Below are 24327 nucleotides of genomic sequence, written 5' to 3' on the forward strand. Positions count from 1 at the left end.
GAGCATGCATGCTATTGTACAGATGTGCTTTCCTGCATCCAACTGATTACTGGAAACAGGTCAGGGCAAAAACTGACTCTGATGCTGTAGATGTGTGGTCGTCCATAGAGAGGAATCCTGATCTAAGCTGGAGACTATAAATGCTTTTGGAATATAAATAATGACACTATTCATCACTTTGTGATAACCTTGCTCTGGGTTTATTCACAGACCTAATAACCCTCAATCTGCCATGGCTGAACAGGACTAATCCTTTCCCTGAGCCTACAGTGACAACTCTATGAATCTATGTTTAAAGGTAATTGTAAATATTGACATGAAAAGCATGCAGAGAAAGCCACAGCAAAACTAGTTACATTTTAAGGATTTTTGTGACAACATTTCTTTATGAATAAATTGTCTTCAGTACTTGGGAGATACAACCAATTGTATGTAGTTCTCCAAAGAGTACGAAGAGGGGTAAATAAGGAAAATTGTAGACACTTTACAGAGGGCATGACAGCAAATACAAATATAAAAAGTTGATTTGAAAGTTGCTTTTGGAATGGAGGTGTTAACTTATTTATCAGACATGTAAAAGGATGTATATTTTAAACTATTGATAAGACAAAAGTTGTTAATTACAGCCAAAACCCTGTTGGGTTGTGGAAATTTTGACCAATGCTATTTCAGGTACTTACCAACAAGGGTTTACTCTGCAAATGTATTCTTTAATAGGACTGCAGAAAGCCAGAGTCATTTGGACATGATGTATATCTCATGAAAATAATTTCTTGGTGTTAACAAACTTTGAATCAGTTTGTAACTGTCTTTTAGGGAATATAGACTGCTTTCATGGTATTTCTATTTGAAGTTTTCACTCAGCTCAGGACAGGCTTATCAAGGCTTCAAAACCAGAGCCTCTCCAATAAGACCTCAGTGATCCACTGTAGCAGATTATCGCACTGCTGCACACTGCCCTGTTCATGCATTAAAATCAGAGATAGTATGCACATGTCATTCCTTTTGGGGCATTCTTTCTCTTAAAGCCCTTGAAAGTTCCTTTTGTCATTACTTTGGCTCTCCTGTCTAATGCTGCCCAACCCTTTTATCTGTGCTACATCTCTTCCCTTACTGCATTCTCCAGATGGAAACAGACATGAGGGCTTCATTGTCTTCCTTTGAATAAGGAGATCAGGACAGCTTTGGGCCCACAAGAAGCACATACAAAAAGAAGGAAAAAACACTTTAAAAATGAAATTTCCCAGGGCAGAGCAGGGCAGCTAAGGCCCAAGAGACCTGGCTTGGTTTTCTCCTTTGTTAATAACTGCTTGGGCACCCAAGAAAGTCACTTTCTTTCTCTGTGCTCCAGTTGCAACCCCTCTCCCTGCATCTTGGTGCCTGCCACCATCCCTTGGTGAACAGACTTTTTCCCCACCAACTTTGTCCAGCACAATGAAGCCCTGATTTTTCACAGGACAACCATAGCACAGTGACATAGTAAGAGTATTTTCCTGGTTTCTGTCCTGTATGTTTGTGGGTTTTCTTCCTTTCTTTCCCATTTTTTTGGAGTTTTTAATGCTTCCATAACTTTACTATTGGCAAAGAACTTGAAAATCCTGAGACCAAGAATTGAGGAAAGCAGATAGATTGTAGCAGCCAACCATAATAGTTCATTTTGTGTATTTATAAATTCATACAGGAAAGGTTCTTGCATGCCCACTGGCTATGGGGGACTGCGAAAGAGTGAGAGTGCGTGTATTTGCATATTGCACAGTGTCTGAGAAATAACCATGCTCTAATGATGACTAGAGAGCTAGAACAGCACACCCAGCAGAAACCACATACATGCACAACACCCCTGCACTTTGAAGAGGTAGCACACATCCACAGGCAAATGAGGCATGAAAATTCAACAGGCAAAACAGCATGAGTGAGGTATTGCATATTACTGTTGACATGTGTGAAGCAGTCTCCTGGTCAGCTGCACAAGGATGCCTTGATACAGAGCTCCCTGTGGCCGCTGCTACTTTAGCTCTCAGCATGAAAGCAAGGGTAGGTCTGGCCCATGCTCCATGATGAGCAGGGCAGTCCTTATGCACAGCCCTGCAGCATGTGTTGCCTGTGTGGTACCCCAGGGACTGGTCAGGGACAGCAAGGGCTGTCCATGCCCTCCAGGCCCTGATGTGCTGTGCCTAGAGCAATCCCACACCACCTCTAACATCATGGGGCCTGCATATGTGCTATGAACAAAATATTTTCTTTGAGTGGTTTTGAATGCCCATTAATTTAATTTCCTTAGGTTTCTTTGAAAATCGCACATTTAAATCACTCAAAAAAAGGATGAAAATCCCCCTGAAGTCTAACAGGAGGTGCCCCAAAATCCTAGATAATAGATATACCTAAGATAATGACAGGTACTTCATCTCTAAAACAGTTATATTGCTATTTTAATTGTTGGCAGCTGTGGCAAGTAAAATAGAACGTGGATTATTTAGCACTATAATACACTTTTCATGATATGCATAAAATTTTCATGTAAAAATATCAACAGATACAGGAAAACAAAAGAGAGAATGTTGTTGCATTGTTAAGAAAATTCTATGATGTTGTGAACAGCCTTGAAGAACAGAGAATGAAGAAGAAAATGTTCCAGACTGAAAGACTGTAATTTAGCTTAAATGATGAAACCTTCCTTTCTTAATGAAAAGGCTGCTACCTTTAAGTAATGTCTTCATTATTCCATTCTATTTCTGAGATAAACTGAAGGGTATGTTTTTCATAAATTATGTAGTTACAAATGTATTTTTCAGCAGATTGAAATTTTTATTGAGCTACCTGCTGAAAGGAAAAAAGTATACATTACAAGAGATGGCTTGGCTTCACAGTCCAGCCTGTGGTATGAGGAAATCCAGAACCTGTGATATCACCAAGGTTTATATTAGATTTTTGTTTGCTGTTGTTGGTTTTGGTCAAAAAAAAAAGCCAAAACCAAAAATTTATTCCATTTCTAATCAGTCAGCACTAGCCAGTGCTGTGATCTGAAGGAGTACACAATTTTGTATTTCCATATCTACCATCAGCCTAGTATCTGCATAATTTGCAATCAGTGATTTGGAGCTTGCCAGTGTCCCTGTCAGGTCAGGAAGTATATTCCATATTTTATGTATAGGGAAATGAGACACCAAAAGTGGAATAGTCTTGTCATGGGATTACAAAGTAAGGCTGTGAGAGGCATGCGAGGAACTCTTAGCTCCTAAATCCCAGAACCCTGTTTTAAGGACAGCTTCATTTTTTGGGGAGGAAAAGACACCTCTTATCTCCCACATTCAGCTGGGGTTTAATAAAATAAATTAAATACCCTCAGCTGTAACACATGAAGTCAAGCATGCAAAAGAAAAAAAAAGAAAACAAAGATCTCTTATATCACCATTCATTTGCATGAGAGTTTTCAATAACTCAGTTTTACCTTTTAGCTGTATTGACAGATAAATTTTGAGAAGAACATCAGGCACAGAAAAAACATTTTCCAAGGTTTGCAGATGGAATTGTACTGGGAGCTGATAATAAAAAACATTTCAATTAAAGATGAGAATGATTCTTTAGAGAGTAATAGTGAAATATGCTTTGAAAACTTGCTGTACAGGTAAATCAGAAATGGAAAAGTCTTCTTCATATACTGAAATAATATAGCTACTTATTCAAAGACATAGCAGAAATATAGTAACTGGGAGTTTTATAATTTGGTTCAGCTATAGTACATGATGAAATCCTAAAATCCATCATCTGTATTACAAGGAGTAATTTCAGAATGATGATACCACATTATTATGGAAGTATTTTCTCTACATTAATTAGTTAGCTTGGTTAGTCTGTTTTTATATATAAATTCAGATGGATTGGCATTCCAGTGTTCTATATCTAGGTACCATGATGGAAAGTTCCTTCTTACTTATAACTGACTACACTGGAGATATGTGGCAAAGTGAGAAGGTGATACAAAAAAATCCAGGGGTAGGAATGTACAATATAAGATCAAAAGTGTTCTTGATGGTCAGAAGAAATGAAGAACCTAACACGAAATGTAGGCCCAGATGTGTCGATTTCAATGGATCTACTCACATGCTAATTAACTCTGACTCTTGATCATCAAAACAAGTACAGAATCAGGGGAAGTGGAATTTAGCTGTGAGTTGGCAGATACAGAGACATCTGTCTTTACACATGTGTATGCTTCTGTATTTGTCAGCTGTCTACACCTTCATCTCTGAGTCATGTAATTGTGGAGATCCACTGGACCAGGAGAGAAACAACCATTTTAACTTGAAGAATCTCACTCACATCCTCTGCAGTAACCAAATGTTTGGGGTATTTGAACTCACTGTACCTCCATGAGCAATTCTGCACTGGAAATAGGAAGAAGACCTTCTGAGAGACTTTCTACCTCGGAGTCCAATACACTGGGAAAAGCAGCAGTTTTCAGGAGACGACTGTCAATTCAGATGAGTAAAACAACAATTTGTAAATTATTAAAAAATCAAGTATATGTTATGAATGTGTCCTCTTTAAACAAGCCAGGCTACATGCCATTAAAATTCATTGTTGCTCATTAAAATTCATTTGACACAGCACAATAAAAATTATTTCAGTCTAGAAGAGTATTTTCTTTTACAGTTTTTCTGGATTATCAGTCATTCTTGAAACTAGAATTCTTTTTCATACTCTAAGGGAAAAAGTCACTTTTTTGGCATCTTGTCATTTCATCATGATCCAGTGATGATTCTCCACAGTCTGAACGTTAAAGAATTGTCATCTAGGATCTGTTCTTGCTTCCTACTGGAACCTTGGAAGAAGAAGTTGCCCCAAGAAACAAGCGAGAAGTTGGACGTCCTGTTCCTTTAAAAAAAAAGAAATGAAAAGAAAACAGCAAATTAATCAAAAGGACCATGGAGGAAAGGAACAAAAGGAAACTCATGTAACTTTCCAGGAGGCCAGGGTAATTAAAATTAAAAAGAAATGCAGTGTAAAATTCAGTATTCAATCCTAATCTGTAGTGCTGTCATCTTAAAAAACCTCATCAAAGATTCTACTTACCTTTGAGAACAGGAGGAAATTAAGCCTACTCAAAATGCTGTAGAAGCTTTGGCAAGCTGTTCAATTAGAAACTGAACTCTGCTGAACTTAGTCTCAGGAGAAACCAAACTAAACATAAGCTTCAATAACATTTATTCTTTTTGACATGCAAACTAGATATCTTAATTATTGGGACTGTTTTGGCATAAAACACCACTGCACAATAGCTCTCATTTAGAGAATTTAGTCTAATGTCATAAACAACTTGTGCAGTGTCAATCATGTAGATTATGTTGAATACTTTGAAAAAAATGATTCACTAATATTTGCCCACATAGAGTTGCTGGCTGTGAAACTTCTCAGAGACAGCCAGGATTGTGTTATTTGCTGTTTTGATAACTAGTGGAAATTCTTGAAGATGTTTAGGTAGTTGGAATTTTCAGGTTTTAGCAGAAGGTATCTTTGCTGCTGACTTTGCACTAGGGGTCCACTCTTTGGCCATTCATCATTTTCCTTCTTTAGAAGTTTCAGTCACCCAACTGGTTACTGAAAACATAATACTCTGTCATTTCAGTGAGCAGCTACCCAACACAAAGATACAGCTTTTCACATTGCCAAACTTCCCAGCAACCTACAGTTGGAAGATGCCTTTGGAGAGTAATTCAGTAGGAGTGCAGTTTCACACTCACTGGAAGCCAATACCACTTCATTCTTTTACTAAAAAAGGGCTGACACAGCTGGCTGCTCAGCTGTGCCCCATGCCTGAAAAGGCACTAGCAACTGCATTGTAAGACAGGTGAGTGACCCTAAAAATGAACATCCCGTCCTCCAAATGGTTAGTTTTCATCCAGTTAGTTACCTCATACGTCTGGGTACGTGGAGGTATGATTACTGCAAGCCTCTGTTGGATCAACCAGAATATCCCTTTTTGGCTCCCTAAGCCAACTGAGAAACTGGAGTTTCATGAAAGTCTCACACCACCAGGTGCATTATTCCAAATATTTCAACACTAGATCAACTAAAAAATGTACAAAACATTCCTCTGAGAAAAGGTGCATATATGAGTCAACTGAATTCATGCTGAGTTTTTTTTATTTGCTTCAGACAATTAAAAAACTCTTAAAAGATTTGAAACAATCTTTTTGGAATTTTCAGAACAAAAATTTAATTCTGACATTTCTTGTTTTTAAAATCTTCACAACTAAACATACTATTTGTTTCACGCCAAAAAATGTGTTTAATCTGGTTTGAGTACAATATTTTGCAGTTTTGTAATTCTCTTATGTATAAAACATTGAATTTAGAAACAACAAAAGCTGCTAGCTGTAGCTGTAATAGTGTTGTCATTGATATTAATGTTTATGTTGAGACTGGCCAAAAAAACTGAAAAAATTGTTTCTTTGCAAATACAGTAGCTGCAATGATGTCATATGTTATGGTATAAAACATAGTCCTGCAGCATAGTTAAAATGATATAAAATCCATTTGGGTTATGCTGTGAATTAGAAGCAGACTCGTAAAGCATAGTTGAGATATGCATACAACTAAGGGTCAATTTGATTTCCAGTCAAATAAAGTCTAAATGCTAGACACAGCATTCTCCCAAACAGCTCAGCCAGTATCGCTCTAACTTGATATGCAAAACTTCAGCTGTGCCCTGTATCCTAACATATGCCAGCTGTGCATTTGTTCTGTTAAGTGTGATTTAAAATTGAAATAATACACTCGTTAGACAAGATGGTGACCTCATGCTGATTTCACAACCGTAGATAAAGATTTGGAGAGGGGACACTGTCCTGTGAGTCAGCAGATAGAGACTCAGTCTCTTTCTTTACTCCAATATTCTTTGGAAAATCCATTAAATTGTTCTGAATTTTTGTTCTGCTTCCATATTGTCTGTTTTTCTCCCATGTTTGGCATGTTTTTAGTTTTACAGTAAATTTCTGATAAAAGATTTTCCATGTGTATATGCAACACCTGGTGCAAGGAGATCTTGATGATACTTTGGAGCTATTGCAAATAATAATAGTTAATGCCTACCTCAGGGTACTTGCCCGTTTTACACTGATGAAAATGAAGTGTGAGTAATACAACAGGCAGTTTATTTGCAAGAAAAAGGTGGCCTTGTAGTAAAGCTTCTTCTTGGAACTCTTGTGATCTAAGGTTGCGTTCCCTGTCTGCCAAAGATGTCACGTGTGATCCTGGGTAAAGCGGTTACCTCCTTAGCTGTATCCATTTCCTCTTTGCAGAATTAGGATATATCACAGCCCTACCTCACAGCACTGGCAATAAGGTAAAGATAAAAGGGGTGCTGTGGCAAGTGGAATATTTACATGGATGCAAATAAAGCCAGCCTGAGGTTTCCTGATGAGTCTGTCTGTTGTTTGCTTTCAGCTAAAATGTTATATTACTGTAGGAATATCCAGGACATAAAACAAGGGGCTCCTTCACATTCTTTGATATGATACTATAACAGATATACTCTTCACCAGCCGCACCTGGCGTGGATCAGAGGTGAGTGCATCATCACCAGTGGATTCATAAATGTTATAAGGCAACCTTAAGTGAGAAGACAACAAAGAATTAAAAGTATGGCTTTGATTTTGCAAATATAAGATCAGGATTTGTAGGTGATAGTTTGGCTACATCTCACAAGCTAACGTGCATTGGATTGAAAGACGCATCTCCATTCTGCAGAATGTAAAATGAAGCAGGGAGTTGAAGCTATTGCTTTGTGATGGTGTTTTGCTGCAGCCAGTCTTACAGGCAAACAGGGGCGGCAGGGGTCTAGCTGTCTGTTATATTTGTCATATAGTGTCCCACATTTACAGGTTTCCACTGTCTGCTTAGGTCAACAAGGAATTTCCTTTTTCCTTCTTGCCACCCCTAAACCTGAAGTTTCATAATTTGACTGGGTTTGCTAGTCTTTCTTCACTCCCTAAAGTACCGAAGATAGGCCAAAAGTGCTGGCAGAATTGGGGTAGAACTGCTGGTACTCCTGGTGGCTTCGGGTGGGTCAGTTACAGGACATCTCACACTCCCACCTCAAACAGTCTTTAGATTTGCTATTGAGAGACTGTCAACAGATTTTTCTGTCTAATCTCTGTGATCCCAACCATTAGACTGTGGAGTTTCTCTGGAATTTGGAGACTGCAGTCCAGTATTCCAGGAGGATGTGGGAGTTTTATTTTATGTATCATTAGTTACTGCAAGGACTTAGGATTCAGCAATACCCTGGCTCTTTGCTTCTCTCTTCGTATGACACACTAAAGTTGTGGCACTTTGTCTTTTACTATAGATTTTAAGTTTATTTTAGGCTCTGGACAGAGTTTTCTGGCTGATGGTATGGGCTGGTCTGCAGTGCGGAAGCTCTGTAAACACTCTGAATTTTACAAGTAGTGTGCACCCAGCTCTTACTGCAGGCAGAGGGACTCATCACGCTAGGTGCACCAGCAGGTGCTCTTAGAACAAGAGATGAGGGAGAATGGAACTCAGATGTGTGTTGCAATCTCATTTCATGTAGTCCATGGTTGTGTCCACTCATCCTTCTCGTTCTTATTGTATAACACCAATGTATGTGTTAATACGTGACCTACCAGGGGTGTGTGAAAGGCCTTTTTCTCCTTTAGCAGAGAAAAAGCTGCCCAATCCCAGCTGTGGGCTGTGAAATATCTAACAATACTTGTTCTTGTATTCATTCTAGGATCCAGGAAAATACCGGCTAAGCATTTGCAGTGTGAAACTGAAAGACTTTAACTCAAAATATTTTTCAAAATCTTTCAAGTCAGCATCTACTTTTAAAATGAAAAATTTGCACCCACAAAGTATTTGCATCTGTAAAATATCTGCCCTCCTGGATAAGGTGTCTATCCATAGATCAGATTGTTAACTATCTTCATTATTTATATGTTTTTGAATGCAGTTTACTTGAACAAATTACTTCTTTTTCTGTACAGATATGATCATATTTGGAAAACTGAGGACACATAGCAGGTACTTCTGAAAATAAATCTCTTAAACTGAATGATTATAGCAGTAAAACATTAGTGAGTAGACAAGACGTTACCTCTTGGTCCAAAGTGCTGCAGGTAGCAGTGGTTGCAGTAGGGTTTGTCATCATACTGTGAAAGAAAAGCAAAGAAGACTTCAGTGACTATGAAGGATTACTCCTGGGACTCCCTTTTTTCTACCACAGAGCAAAGTAACCACTTCCTACAAGGTCAGGGACTTTTTTATTTACAGTACCTAGCATGTTATAAATACATCAAAACCTCATGTTATTTCATTTTGCCTGTCCAAGAGAACAACTTCCATCTTCCTTATTCCAGCTGTGGTTTATTGCAGAAATGCTTTGTTTATATGTGAGGTGTGCCAGGCCACTTGCCTCGAGAAGCATCAGAAATTGGTTTCACACCTTGGCCCAGAACCCAACTCTGCTGATAATGTATGTGTCACATTACTAGAATCTGCTACGTATCTTGGTCTTGTTAAAGGTACCAGATCAAGCCAGGAAGGAACAGCTGGTTATGTCTATCTGTGGTATAACTGCTGAAATGTCCAAACATAAAGTAAAGCTTCTTTACTGTTCCAGTGCTTTACTGGAACAGCTACCCAGAGAGGTTGTGGAGTCTCAATACTTGCAGATATTCAAAAGCCATCTGGACACAGTCCTGAGCAAAGTATTGTAGGTGACCCTGGCTTAAGGAGGTGGTTTGGACTAGTTGATCTCCAGAGGTCCTTTCTAACCTCAACCATTCTGTGATTCTGTGCAATTGGGACTGTTTATTATGCTGAGGATTGCTTTTATAATAAATGACTGAAGAACACTTAGGCACTTTTGGTATGTGTTTCAGACCTGGACAGATGCTACTGAATAACTAGCAAGCAAAAGGTTAGCTCCAGTTAGATAGATTCTCTGCAGTGTTTCCAGTTATTCTATCAGCGAGGCAGAAGGTTTCAAATGCTTAGCATCTTGGCATTTCTGGATACACCCACTTTAGGAAGGATGGAGTGAGAAGGAGAGTATGGAAGTATGTGGCAGCCTATATCATAAATATCACAACATGTGTCAGAGCTCCTGATAGTCCAGGGCGCCAGCCCAGTGGTGCAGGTGTATTGCTATTCTGGCTCATCCATCACTGGGGTACCAGTGGTGATCTGATACAGATACTGAGTCAAGCAGTGATAGACTGCTTTTTAAACTTGGATTAGATATGCATAGGGTGACAAAAGCAATGTAGTCATGGGGAATTTCAGGCAGAGCGGGCATATGCTGGAAGTCCTATGCTACCATAGTGCAACGTCAGTGATTTTAGAAATCGGATGATAACTTCCAGTGCTCCATACTCCGTGTGGAGTATTTTTATATTACAGATTATTCTGATAACTACTGATGAACTGATCCCTGAAGTATTAATTAATAGCTGTGCAAGTGATTCCAGCATACTACATTTATTAAGCAAAAACAAGCTATAGTTCTGATCAATAAAAAACATACTTTGCCCTTCAGACAGACTAATACTCTCACACTAAGTAAAATCATGAAAAAATTACTTTAAATGAGATTTTTTAAAAAAAATCAATATATGTGATAACAAGAAAACTATCCTGAAATATGCGATTTTGTAGTCAAAAAAGGTAGCTTCAGTGAAAGAAGGAAGTTAAAAATACAGAATCTAACAAATGGCAAAGGGGAGAAATTGATAGTAATGCATATAAAGTAGCAGGTTCTGTGTTCGGAAAACTGATAAAGGACTATGAGAAAATGTTACTATAAGACAGAAGAAAACATACCGATAAATGTAGGTATGTCAGAAATGAAAAAATACAGAAATTCTAAATAGTACAGACCTTTTCCTAAGTTGACATAGTAAAGCTGTTGTCCATACATTAAGCATGAAATAGCAGAAATATCTCATAAAAATTTATTTTCCATATACAGAAAAAAGCTAAATGATACGTCATATTCTACAAGAATAGTAAAGTACTTTCTATGCCAGCAGTAAATAAGCTGTTGGAGTGTGACTCCTGAAGCTATGCATTTGTAAACATATGAGACTGAATAACTTGCATCCAGGAGTTTGAAAAGAGTTGGAGAGCTGGCTGGCCATCTTGCTGAATTGAAGATATTAGTTGAATTTATTTATAATGAGTCCTTAAATGATGAGGAGATATCAGAGCACTGGGGGAAAAGAAATTAACTAATTTCCAAAAGGGTATACGGGATAACCCAGCTAAATATCTGCCAGTTAGCATCACACAGTCCCAGGAAGAAATCTCAGAAAGTCTGAGTAAAAGATTGTTAGTGAACGGAATTAAAAGATGGCAGCACAATTAATGCTAGTCAGCATGGAACAGAATCCTTCTCAAACAAACCTGGCAGCATTTTTATAAGACTAGCAGTTAAATTGCCAAAAGCACTTATTTTAATAATTTAATGTGAAAGATTTTTCTAGGACATGTACCTTAGTTCCTTACAGCATGTTGCTAGAGGATTAGTCCTATACAAACGTTAAAGTGGCACATAAATTCTGGGTTAGAACCAGACTTCTGGTCTTGGAAACATCGTAAGCATGAAAGCAAGAATCACTTCTGGGCCTTTCACTTTCCTTCACCATAATCTGGAAGAAAATCCGAAATTGGGGCAAGGTTTGCAGCCATTATAAAAACTGATAGATGTCAGACCTGCCCCCAGTAGTAGATTCTATTCATCTGAATAACATAAAAAATAATGCAGGTGAATATAAAGTCCCACAGCTCAGAATCTGTTCCATTTACAAGGTGTGCAACTGTATTTTGGAAAGCGATAACTGAAAAAGAGATGCAGGACTTAGGATAAAACATAGCAGAATCTGGGTTTGCAGTGCCTGAGAGAGTTCATAATGTACATACATGGGGCTACCAATTAAGGTCTTCTAGCAATATTGTGTGTCACACTATGAGGTCTATTTTTTAATATTGTGTTTGGTTCTAGTATATGTGCTTTCAACACATGATGAAAGTTGGAAAAGATTCAGATAATTAGAGGAATGATTCTTGGTGTGGAAAACTTCCCTGTCAGAGAAAGACCAAAGATCAGATTCAGGATCTTTTATTGAAGAGGTGTTAAGAGAGGACAGCATGGTTTTGGTTTACTATTACCACCATAGGAAGGGGACTGCTCATTAATCTGGAACAGGATTTCTGCAAAAATTGCAGACAAGACCAGGCTGGAGCCAAAATGCACATTTATAGCAGCTTACACTGAATATCTCATTCTGGTGTATATGGGATTCTCTGTCATTTAAGTTTTCAAAACAAAATTGGATGTCTAGTTTAAAAAGAGCTGCTCTTGCATAGTCAGTTTGGTGCTTGACACAAGAATATTGAGACTATACAATTCAGGCCTGACAAGGTATCATGGATCACAGAATGGCAGAACAGTTGAGATTGGGAGGGACCTGTAGAGATCAGCTGGTCCAACTGTTCTGCTCGAACAGGGTCACCTAGAGCAGTTTGCACATGGCCATGTCCAGACCGCTTTTCAAGATCTCCAAGGATGGAGACTCTACAACCTCTCTGGGTAACCTGTTCCAGTGTTCAGCCATACTCACACTGAGGAAGTGTTTTCTTATTTTCAGACAGGACTTCCTGTGTTTCAGTTGCTTCAGTTTGTGCCAGTTGCCTCTCATCCTGTCTCTGAGCACCACTGGAAAGAGTCTGGCCCCATCCTTTTTAGACCCTCCCATCAGGTATTCATACACACTGAGAAGAACCCCCCCCCCCTCAGCCTTTCCTCACAGAAGAGGTCCTCCAGTCCCTTCACTATCTTTGTGGCCCTTTGCTGCGCTCGCTCCAGTACCTCCATGTCTCTCTTGTACTGCAGAGCTAAGAACTAGGCACAGCACTCCAGGTGTGGCCTTGTCAGGGCTGAGCAGAGGGGAAGAACCACATCAATTGACCTGCTGGCAACGTTCTTCCGCATGAAGCCCAGGGTGCTATTGGCCTTCCTTGCTGCAAGGTGTATTGTTGACTCATGTTCAGATGGTCCACCAGAACCCCCAGGTCTTCTCTGCAAAACTGTTCTCCAGCTGGTCAGTCCTCAATACGTACTGGTGGATGAAGTTATTCTTTCCCAGGTGCAGGATTTTGCACTACCTTTTGTACCCCCATCTGGGCTTTGCATTATTGTTAGTATTAAGGTTGGTATTTTCTACAACTCTTTTTATTTGCTATGTTACAACCTGCTTTACAGAGTTACAAAACTCGAGGTACATATTATAAGCATTTTTATTTTATAGCTTTTAGCCAGTTTGTAATTACATTAGTGCAAATTTATGAGGACCACTGAGATGGTACAGGCGAGTTTCTTTATTTAGTTTTAAGTTTGGGGAGAATGTTTGGATTAAGATTTTTACAGAGATTCTTTTTTATGAATAATTAAGTGCAGGGCCAGAACCTATTGCTAACAAACTGCTGTCAGGACTTGAGGTCAGCACATGTTACTAACGTATGCATGATAGTACTCCAGAGGAGACACAGATCTAATTTTTTTCTTTAAAAATTGTTCAGTTTCTCTGGCTCCCAAAAAATTCACTTGAGTCCAGAACATTTCAGTAGTGGCTACAGGCATGTCATTATTCCTCCCCCAAAATGTTCCTGTTAATGGTACTTAAATCACTGTGACTGTACTCATTATTGATATATGAAAACTTTGGAGGAAGCAAAAAGGCTGACTATACCAAAGGGAAGAAGGACAGAGAGAAATATCTCAGTGAGAGAGAGTTTACTTATCACCCTCCTTTTAAAAAGCATAGGGACAGTACAATATTGCTTTGTATTTTGTCTCTTCCCTGATAAAAGCAGAGAAATGGTGCAGACAATTGCCTCCTCGGAATCCATTGAATTCTCCTGTCTTGCCCTTTTAAGTGTATACTCATCTTAGAAGAGGGCAAACTTCCTCCGGGGAAGGAGAATTCAAGCTATTTGTGCAGATCAGACGGGATTAAACTTGACCAAAAGATTCCCATACACGCCGGGCATTTTGAGTCAGACTGTTCCTCAAGGCAAAGTCTCCTTGACCTTGCTCATCATTCATGTAGCTCCATGTGTTTCAGGAGGTGATTATAAGATCAAGAAGAGGAACATTACAAGTTAGGCTTCTGTACTTTCCCCAAGGTCTTCCTGAGATCCTGCTCCTGGTCAACCATTTTATTCCACATTTAATTTCCCAGTTTTGGTAATTTACATGTAGATTATACAAAATGCTCACTAACATAATCACATCCTCACATTAGAGACTCCCTTCTGTCAAAGGTTGTGTATATTTTCCTAACTTGGTATTACGTTGCAGTAACAACTGGAGAATGCGGTATCTTCTTGTATCGAGCACTGTATGTGTGTCCAGTAGGACATACTCCTTACCCTAGAGAACAGTAACTTTCAAATAGACATACGAAGTATTGACACTTCTGTTTTCTAGATATAGCATATAAAGTTCAAGGTGTGGGGAGCTTTCAACCAACCTCAGCAAAAGGACCTAAGGAGCCTAATCTAAATTTGGTACACATGAGCAGTTCAATGGAGAAAACACCATCTGGAGAGTGACTTATCCTGCATATAGCTGAATACCTACTGCACATGCCTGTTTCTACTAAGCAGACAGAGAAACTAGATTTTAACTTTAGAATAAGGTCTTAATTTAGGTACTTGAATTAGCTATGTCAAGTTAGGTGGTGTGCAACTGGATTCAAAAGCTCTGACCTATAGTTCTATCCAGTAGCTAACTTCTAGGATGAAAATGTGGGCTTCTTTTGACTGAGGTACTTATTAGTACTGAGACAAGACTACAGGGCTTTGGGCCGCTAATTGTCCATATAGTCTCATAAGTAAATTATAGCTAATAATAAGCTTCAACAAAAAAGTCCAAACAATTTACAGATATGTGGTCTGAGGAAAAGCAAAGGGAATTAGTTTGTTTTCACATTCCAGCAACCATTGGCACATGTTTTGCAACCACTGTAGATAGAACCCAAAGTCAAGAGAAAAAGTCCAATCTTAAATGGACCCCAAAATAGTGTAGGGTCTTGATCCAAACAGGCATAGCCTAGATATTTTACAGAACTGGTTCACAAATTGTCCAGTTTGCTTTTAAAACCTGGACCACCCCTGAATGCCACGTTAGTTCATGTTTTTCTTGCTTATTTTCTGTTGTTTGGCTTGGTTAAACCTACAGCTACTGCTATTCATGACAGGTCACCAGTATTATAGGTGTTTATTAGAGAGTCATGAACATTTATTTGAAAAGCGTGATTCGCAAAATCCAGTTCACTAGATTTTGGAAGACTGGAGGTAATAGATGCTGGGGGTGGGCAGGTGGTTATCAAGTAAGAGTATGGGGGAGGGAACAATTTAAGGGAGCTCTCCATGCTTCCACCGCAACAGCTGCAAACCCAGAAATATGGTAATTCTGCTTTAGTTAGAAGTGGGTGAGATTAGTGATGGTTTCCTGTGAAACGTGTCTACAGGCCAAAAGCCAGGTTTTTAGCTCCTTGATTTGGTGTGGGTGCAAGGGGGGAGTGGGATTTAGCAGGCAGAAGCACAGAGCTCTGTTGAGGGGGCTGACTGTACCCACTCACTCCCAGGGACATTGTGCAGCAGCAGCCCACAGTGAAACAGCAGAGAAGCTGGGAATCAGCCTTCTCCACTGATCCAGCTGGGATATGCGTTTTACTTCAATTTCATCAACTCATTTCATAGAACTTTCAGTTTCAGTTGTAAACAGAACAACCAAACTGTTCAGCAGCTCATAATAAAAATATTTTGCATTTTCCACCAATATCTTTCACAATTTTTCTTTGTCTCCATTTTGCAGGTGCATTAAATACAGAAAGGAAAATATTGGTTACCAGGAGACTCAAGGCTGGGCTTGGCCAGTTGCAGCAAAGAGCAGAGAAGGGAACATTTGTGAATCCTCTCTGAGGCTCTCATGTAACTTTGGGCAACTGATATGAAAACACTGTACAAGAGGGAGCTCCAGTAAGTGGGAGGAAGCCTCATCTCTCAGCATCTGATCTACAACTGCCCTGCAATTTTGCTTGTTTTGGTTACAGTATCAGTAAAAATGGCAGAACAGACTTCAGCTACCTGATTAGATAACCAGGGCCCAGGGAGGTTTAAAGCCTGCACTGGAAGAGCCAGGCTGGTGCACTGTCACTAGTATGACAAAGCAGAGAGCACAGTGGAGGACAAAAACAGTTGTCTGAGAGAATTTGATAAACCAAGAGGCTCTTACAGAGAAGCAAGGCATAGTAAATAAGCTATAAAGGAACTGTTTGTGAGATGGCTTGTTTACAATGGAAAGATGAAGCTTTTACTTCCTAAATGGCAGAGACTTTGTGCAGTTAGCATTTCAACAGGTAATGTAGACTACAGGGGTGTCAGGGACCTGAAAACAAAACAAAACAAATCCTAGAATTGCTTTACTCAGAGATGAAACCTTATGCTAAGGAAGGAAGGTTAGGTGTGTGGTGGTGGTGGGAACTGTCAGAAAGAACTTCATAGTTAACTAAGTGAGTTACTTTGTTCACCAAAATACTAGGAAAACACAGGCAATCTTACTTAAAATGGAACTAGGACTTAGCGAGAAGATTTCTACACGTTAGAAGCCAAGAACAGAGGTAAAGGAGGAATTATCAATGATGTGTTGAGTTAGACCTTACAAAATATATTACAACAAATGGGAAGACATTCTTTAACCAAAGAAATGGAAAAGGAAAATGGAGATAAGAGGAGAGACCACAATACCGGGATTAAAAACCTTAGTGAGATGTGGCACCTGGCTCTTCTGAAATTAAGGGACTTTGGTGTCCTTTCAGTCTTGAGAATGGGTGGCCTTCTCTACATCAGCAGGTAGCTGAATACCTGGCTCCTAAAGTCTCTTAAATTTCTAGAAAATGTTTTGCCTTAGGACAGTAGCTTGCACTGGCAACAGACAGCTGCACATAACTCATTTCCACTATTTCCTTCTTTTGTCAGTGTTTCAAGCTTCTCCAAAAAACTGATCAATTTGATGGCTCCCGCAGGGCGCATGAAGGACCATCAGGTGTGTCATCAACCAAGAAAATACTCCTGAGAGTTCAGTACATTGCGTTTGTGGGCAGGAAAGGAACTACACTTCCTGAAATTATTTCAAGCCCCACCAAGTATTCTCACACCATTCTTTGGGAGCTGCCCCTTCTTTCTTGGGATAGTTCTCTGATTCTCTCAGTGCACAACACTGGGCAGAGAAGAGTTTTCTTTTCCAGGAAAACTGCCAGGATTTCAAAACCTTTCTGCCTGTGGCTTAACAAAAAAGCAACCTGGATAGTTTTTGCTTGCTGATAAGCTACATTTCAAAAAGTTTCTTAGTCACTTGAAACTTTGTGTCTGAGTAATTTTTAAGTGTCGCATTTATTCCATTTGCTTCTAAATTCTTTTTTTTTCCTTGTAGCTAGTTTTGCTTTCAGAATAGTCACTTCCAACTGAAAAACATGGACTACTTTTCCAAAAATATAGAATGTGTCTTTCAACAGCTGTAAAGAGCTGTTTTATGCAAAAAACAAAACAAAACAAAACACTGAAATACTTCCCTTTCCCCTCAGTTTTGACAGATCAGCCTTCTTCTGTGAATATGTACCACTACAGAAAGGTGTTTGTCCAGATCTGGGAAAGCATGCCATACTGTGTTCAGTTCACTGCAACGCTGCCTGTGATGCACACATCCTGGCCACCATGTTGCTGGGGTGGCTGCATGCCTGTTCAGCGTAACAAACACTCAACGCTTCATCTTTGCTGCTATGGCAAGCAGGGTATGTTAGCAAGTGGTTGTTGGACCTCCACATTGCCCCAGTTCTAATCTGTCTGCGACTTGTAGTGTACGCCCACCTTCTGTCAGCCTTTCTCTTTTTATCTATCATGCCCCAAAAACCTAAACATGTTGCATGCAGCCCTCCGTACAACCTAGGACAAGCCAGCCCTTTGAAACAGGGATTGGGAGACCCATCATTAAGGATTGCAATAATTCGTCGAGCTTGACAGATGGAGACTTTATTTCCTACCTCTGCGTGCTGGCCTGGGCTGAGCTGCCGTTTGCACACGCAGCACTTCAGGCAAAGGGGGTGGTAGTCTTTGCCTAGGGAACGCTTCCTCTCAGCTGTTAACAAAAGAAAAGGAAATGAGTAATTATACTCCACGCAACTCGTTAATAGCAAAATGCATGTGAAATGGGTCTTTGATCCATTGTATTACTTGCCAAAGAAAGGGAGGAAGGTGAAATTTTTCCCTCATATCAAAGGAAGGGTAGAATCTTTAACACAGGCACAATTCAGGTTTTTTTCTATGAGTCACTTTTACCAGCACTGCTGTGTCTCTGTCTGTTTGAAGTTTACTCTTTCTAAGCACTAAACTTTGAAAAATTCACATCCTAGCCAGGATAAAAATCTTCTTTCTTCTTTACTTCAAACAGCTGGGGAAATATTTTGGTCATATATTGTAGGATTCCTTTCCCAGTTCTCACACTATTTAGCAGTGATGATTTCTTGGTGTGTTTTTTAATAGGAATAAAAAGACACCCAGGAAGATACAGTGGCTACTTGAATGTCTTGTTATGACTACTTAGTGTATTTCTCTGCTGAAGAGGAAGGCAGTGTTTATTAGCTTGCTACATAGAACAGGATCCATACTAACACAAGGAATTTTAATTGATGCAGAGACATCTTTCTGTGTCTACTTCTTTTTTTCTCCCTCGAATAAAACTCTTGTTACCCTAAACCAGTAAATCAAGTAAATCAGCTACACACTGCACAAAGCAGGGAAGGAAAGCACTGTGCAAGATGCCTTGTGTTGCCACAAGTTTGCAAGTGCCCTCATAGCCATCCGATGTAAACCAGGAAGGCCCAGTCATTTGTCACAAAGTGCTTCCACAGATGACCAGAACAGATGGACAACCATGAACTCAGCAGCTGGGAGCCCTCAGCTCTCACAATGTTCACATGACAGTCCTGCTCACACAATACCCATGGCACAGGCAACACCCCCCCCCTCCCCGCCAGCTCCCCTAGACTTGTAGAAGCTCCAGAGACAGAGCAGTGGCAGCAGCCAGAAGCCCTTTTGGTGAGGATTGCTAGTTTAAGCAGAAGCATACTGACCTATTCCACAAATATTACCAGGTTGCCCAGACACAATGATGGGATCTGAAACAAGTTCTGTGCTCTTGCTTGTAAAACTGACTAGATTTTGAACTGTGGTATCCCCTAGTTGTTACCTCCAGGATTCTGCCTTTGTGAATGGAAGTAGGCAGTCGGTGGTGGAGCTAATGAGGTCCAAGACTAAACTTACAGCTTTCAGTGAATCTAGATCCACATTTAAACTTTGGGGAAGTTGGTACTCAGATCCATACACATCCATTCTAGTCAGATGCTGAATGGGTTAAAGGTGATTCCTTGAAGGGTTTGGTTTAAGGGCCCATGTAGACAATGGCAGAGTCACAGGGAAGAAAAAGTTCACCACCACTCAGGAGCAAAAATTCACCAGTCCTCTGATATAAACATTCCCTTCTGTGCTTCCACCACAACTTCAAACGCTTTCTGCCCTGCTCCATGAAGTGATCCCCCTCATCATTCCTCATGGCTTTTTCTAAACTGATCCTGAATTAATCCCAGGAAGAGGCACCTTTCAGTCCTGCTTTCTTCTGTATGGTTGCCTCTAATGGTGAGTCCGGAGCCCCTAATACAGGCTTACTGGCGGGAGAAAATGAACGTCTTCACACACTGTGCCCTATTCTGTACATAAATGAGTTAAGGGGATGTACGGACCTGGTGGTATCCCCACCGACAGGATCTGAGCAATGGAGCCTTCAGCTTATTTCAAGCACTGTGGCTGTAACTGTTGTTTCTGTGTCCCCCAGGCACAAATGCTGGAGACGTCTGGGGCAGGTGAAGAGCTCCCCCTTTCCAGTAGGCAGGAAAGCATTCCCAGCCATGGACAAACACAAGGTAAGCTGCAGATCTCTCCATGCCAGTGCTATTTCCTCTTCTTGGGGTATCTGGCTGTCACTCAAAGGTTCCCCTCTGTGTAGTAGTCAACAATAAAAAGGTCTCAGTCCCTGAGCCTTCTTCCCAAAGTTCACTGTAAAAGCGATTACAGATGCTACAGTATTGAGAACCTTATAATGGTTTTGCTGTCTGAGTTGAGATTGTTCTGAAAGACTGTGATTTTATTTTTTTAAATCTCACAGTTTGGTACTTAAAGAAAAATGTTTTGCATTGGAGGGAAGGGAAGGATGTGCCCCAGGAAAGGGTAAGTGTGGCCGCATAGGAAGGATATCAGCAAGACTGATGTACTGTTATTTGCATGTCTGGCCTGCTGGGTAAATACTGGGCAAGCATGCTGCATATTCCTCATTGATAAAACAGCAATAAGGTATTGTCACAATTACGTCACAATGTGAGCTTCTTCAAAAAAGGCAGTTGTCTAGCCAGTACAAATGTATACAGCACTTTCCCTCTTTCCCTTTGCTCTAGTGAAAGCATCTTTTATAAATAAGGTCATATGTCTTGGACAGGTTGGTCTAAGGGATCCTGTGAAAGGATTTTTCAGTCTGCCAGACAAGGATGCAGATGGAGGACATGACCATTCAGACTCCCAACTTTTATGTTGTGGTTAATGCATGTTGTCCCTGGAGTCAGCTGCTCCCACTTACTGGCATGAATCCTCTCTTTCCTGGTTGAGCTGTCACATCACCCTCCTTCAGACCAGTGGAACCACATCTTACCGCTTTACTGCATAAGAATGCGCTACCCAGAAAACTAATCCTCACAATGCAGAAATCTTCAGCAGAGAAGAACTGCTTGCATTAGTCCATAATAATGTGCTTTACAAAACTTCACCTAGTCAAATGTCCCAGCTCGTTATCTCTGTTACTACTGCTGTGTGAGAAAGTGGAAGTATATTTGTAAGAATATAAAATAAAGAGATGTTTCTTGACAAAATTGTTAAAAATCGGTATTTCAGGAAGATGGTCATTAAAGTCAAGGTGAAATATAGGTCTAGGCCTGCAAAACTTCAAGAAAAAGCTTCCTCAGTTTTTCCTTGCCAAATCCAGTGTAGTTTTAGATGGTTATTTCGTTCCAAGCTCCCTGGAATCTATAAGGGTTATATTTTTTGCCCCAGAGCAAAATAATGCAGTTAACTATATGAGGGCTACTCTGCTGGAATGGGCACTATAGACTCCTAAAACCTAGCGTAATGTGTATTTTTGTATCTTCTCAAGAATATTTCATTTTTTAGGTTCCTTTGTTCACACTAGTAATGATTCACTAGTGACAGCTTTCCCTGAAATTGGAAGCATTTGTTGGAACATGCAGCCCTTGGTACTCTGGATCAGATCTCTCCAGATTGTGCACAGAGTTTAGTATCATAAATAGCCAAGAGCTGGAAATTTCAAAGAGACTGGAAGTTTTTTATTTCACATTGTCACTGTTATTCTTTTCCATAGGATTTATACATTACAGGTGCACTGCCTCCAGGAAATACAGACAAGCAAAATATTTACATATCTTCCCAGCTTTAATCATGTGATTTATAGAGGGGCAGTTACATGCTTCAAATAAGACACACACTTATATACCTCAAACTTCCAATTTCATTAACCATCATAGCCAAATATAACATTATAACAGGCTGAAAAATATTTAAAGGACAAATTATTTAATAAAGAAATTTTTATTTATAACTTTCATGGAATTTTTCAACCCTCTCTGGTAATTTAGACTTCATTAGTAATAAAATTCTCCATTTTACTAAAACTCACATCTTTATTAGGTAAAGCAACCGTAAATGATGCTGTTGTCAAATAGTGCCAGTGTTTATTTTGACTCCTTTTCTGGGCTGTGATTATGGCAGTCTCATAGATTTCTTCTGTAAATAATTCTTGGTTTGTAGTTGTTGATGAATCATTTATTACAAAGATTTAGAATGGCACTTAGGTCTGGTAAGTGTCATATGGCATTGTTTGGGACTCCTGTTACACTAATACATTTAGCTATAAAACACAACAAAAAATATGATATGCCCTTATATTGCACTCAGTATTTGAAAGTTAAGCTTTTGTTCAGTTTCCCCCAGCATTATCAAAGACTGAGCTCAAATACACACATATTCAAAGAAACTGAACATAAAAAGGTCATGAATATAGCAAATGCACACTGGATTTGGAAATCAAATGGAATATGCACGGCACCTTTCCTTTCCCTGATATTTGCTTAATGCTATGATTTCAATCGTTATTCATGATACTGTATAGTAACGGAGGAGAACAGCATCAGACTTCAGTTCTGTTCTGAGCTCTTTGTTCAGCTTCTGTTTGATCCACTTGCCTTTCCCAAATCCTTCTGGTTAAATTAACTCTTGCAAGAGTCGAAGTGTAGGAAAGCCAGTCAAGGCACAGAGACTTGGAACGGTTAAACTCCTAAGGCACCCACACCCTTGGCATCTTGTTCTGTAGTTTAAAAGTTGCTCAACATAAATCCACTTGATACAAAAATAAATGGAACAGGAGGGAGAAACCTGTATGAGCCTGTCACCTGTCACCTGCTTCTAGCAGCCCTTGATGTTCTTCCAAAACTCATTAAAAGGAGAGGACAATTTTCATATCAAGAAATGAAACTGTCCTATGACAGTGGAAAAGAATTGCAGTATATCATGTCTTCTAGCACTCTACAAGGATGTTATCTGAATCAATCAAGCATTTTAATTTAAGTCCTTAAAAAGAATTAAGGAGTCTCTGCCTTGATCTGTCTCACTACACAGTTTCTCTCTAGCCCTTTTTTCCACCATACTTCTGCCTGGCTTCTTGCTACAAATGTAAATCAGCAATACATGTAGCCTAACAGAAATTAGAAGCTTATTTGGGAAGATAGAATGCATTCAGAATAACTACTGTCTCCAGAAAACAGCAGTGTTTTATAACTGTACCTTCTGTATTTCTCTTTCAGCCTATCAGGACTATGCAAATTAGTATATTTTTCAACCTTTGCAGATCAATTGAGTAAAGTAAAATTTCTGATGTACTATTTTTGCTCCCATATTTTACTTAGAGTTGAATTAAAATATGTAAGGTCTATTAAAAAAAACAGCTTTTGTTCAAATGCACATGTGTTCTGGAGTTTGTAAAAAGTTTTGTGCCACTTTTTAAGCTTCTTTTTTATTTTTCCTGTTTTTTTTGTCAAAAACTGTGAAACATGGTCATAAGCATGTCTCAAAAATGTCTTAAGTTTGCAAAAACTAGTTACTATTTTTTATCAGCTTTAGCTGCAGTTTTCTTGGTGAGACTTCAGTGAAGTTAGCTTCATGTTCTCAGAGAAAGCAGCTTTAATTGGTTATAAAGAAAACTTATCTTCCCTCTTTATTTCTAAGGACATAATTGCTTGATGGGCAAAATCATTCTTTAACTTTGTCTCTCCAAGTGTCCCACAACATGTATGCAATTTGTGTTCAAGATTGAGCCACAGCAACATTTCTTTAGAAACAGTATCTTCATGATATGGTGGAATCTGTTGCCATTAAATTAAAGAACTGGCCAAAAGGATGCAAAGAAAGAGCTGCAGGCACAGCTATTCAAGGAAAACTATTCCACTTCAGCTATTCTTGAATATTTTCTTGTCTGAGTACTATTTTGGGGGGAGTGGAGGAGAGTGACTTTGGAAGGTAATCAGTCTTCAGTAAAGTCACTGTTATTCCAGAATACAGTGTCCACAAGAGGGAGCTGTCTGGACTAAATACAGCAGAATAGATGATCAAAAAAAAATGGCTGGGTAATATTTGCCTAGAGAAGGCCTGGAGGACTGGGCCTGCATGAACTCCACAGACTGGCCTTATCAGAATTCGTTTCCCACACAGGGTTTCAGATCAAGCCTTACACATTTGTCTCCTGGTTTGGACTGTACTTTCTGTGCTCTACAGGAAGCCACGCATGATGGAGCATGCTACGTTTCATGAGCAATAGTGTCATTGCACGTGATTTTTGTGGGATAAGGAGTTAATCATTTGAAGAGAACAAAAACTATACTGTGAGTATATCCTGACTCCTAAGTTGTAGGAAACTGACCCTTGGGTCTTTTGAGTATGGAAAGGCTGTAGCCTAGAAGATCATTCAGGGTGACTATCCTCCACTGGACTTTCATGGATCCTTCCCAAAACAGTGTTCCTCTCATGGTCCAGTTCTGTCAGATCTTAGAATTCAAGATTCAACTTTACTGC

The 24327-nt window shown here is 39.5% G+C and overlaps 1 protein-coding gene across 1 annotated transcript in view; it reads right to left on the reverse strand.

Moving 5' to 3' along the window:
- Positions 1–2435: 2435 nt before the first annotated feature.
- The window catches only part of LOC112982753 (cysteine-rich protein 1-like), a 34348-nt gene continuing 12456 nt past the window's right edge, over positions 2436–24327 (reverse strand). The window contains exons 2-4 of the mRNA XM_026099374.2: positions 18129–18223; positions 9119–9173; positions 2436–4875 (exon numbers count right to left, since the gene is read on the reverse strand). Coding sequence (XP_025955159.1) covers positions 4793–4875; positions 9119–9173; positions 18129–18223 — 233 coding nt within the window. The 3' untranslated portion in view covers positions 2436–4792. The remainder of the gene's footprint in view (positions 4876–9118; positions 9174–18128; positions 18224–24327) is intronic.

This window comes from Dromaius novaehollandiae, chromosome Z (assembly GCF_036370855.1).
Source record: "Dromaius novaehollandiae isolate bDroNov1 chromosome Z, bDroNov1.hap1, whole genome shotgun sequence".
Classification (NCBI taxonomy): domain Eukaryota; kingdom Metazoa; phylum Chordata; class Aves; order Casuariiformes; family Dromaiidae; genus Dromaius; species Dromaius novaehollandiae.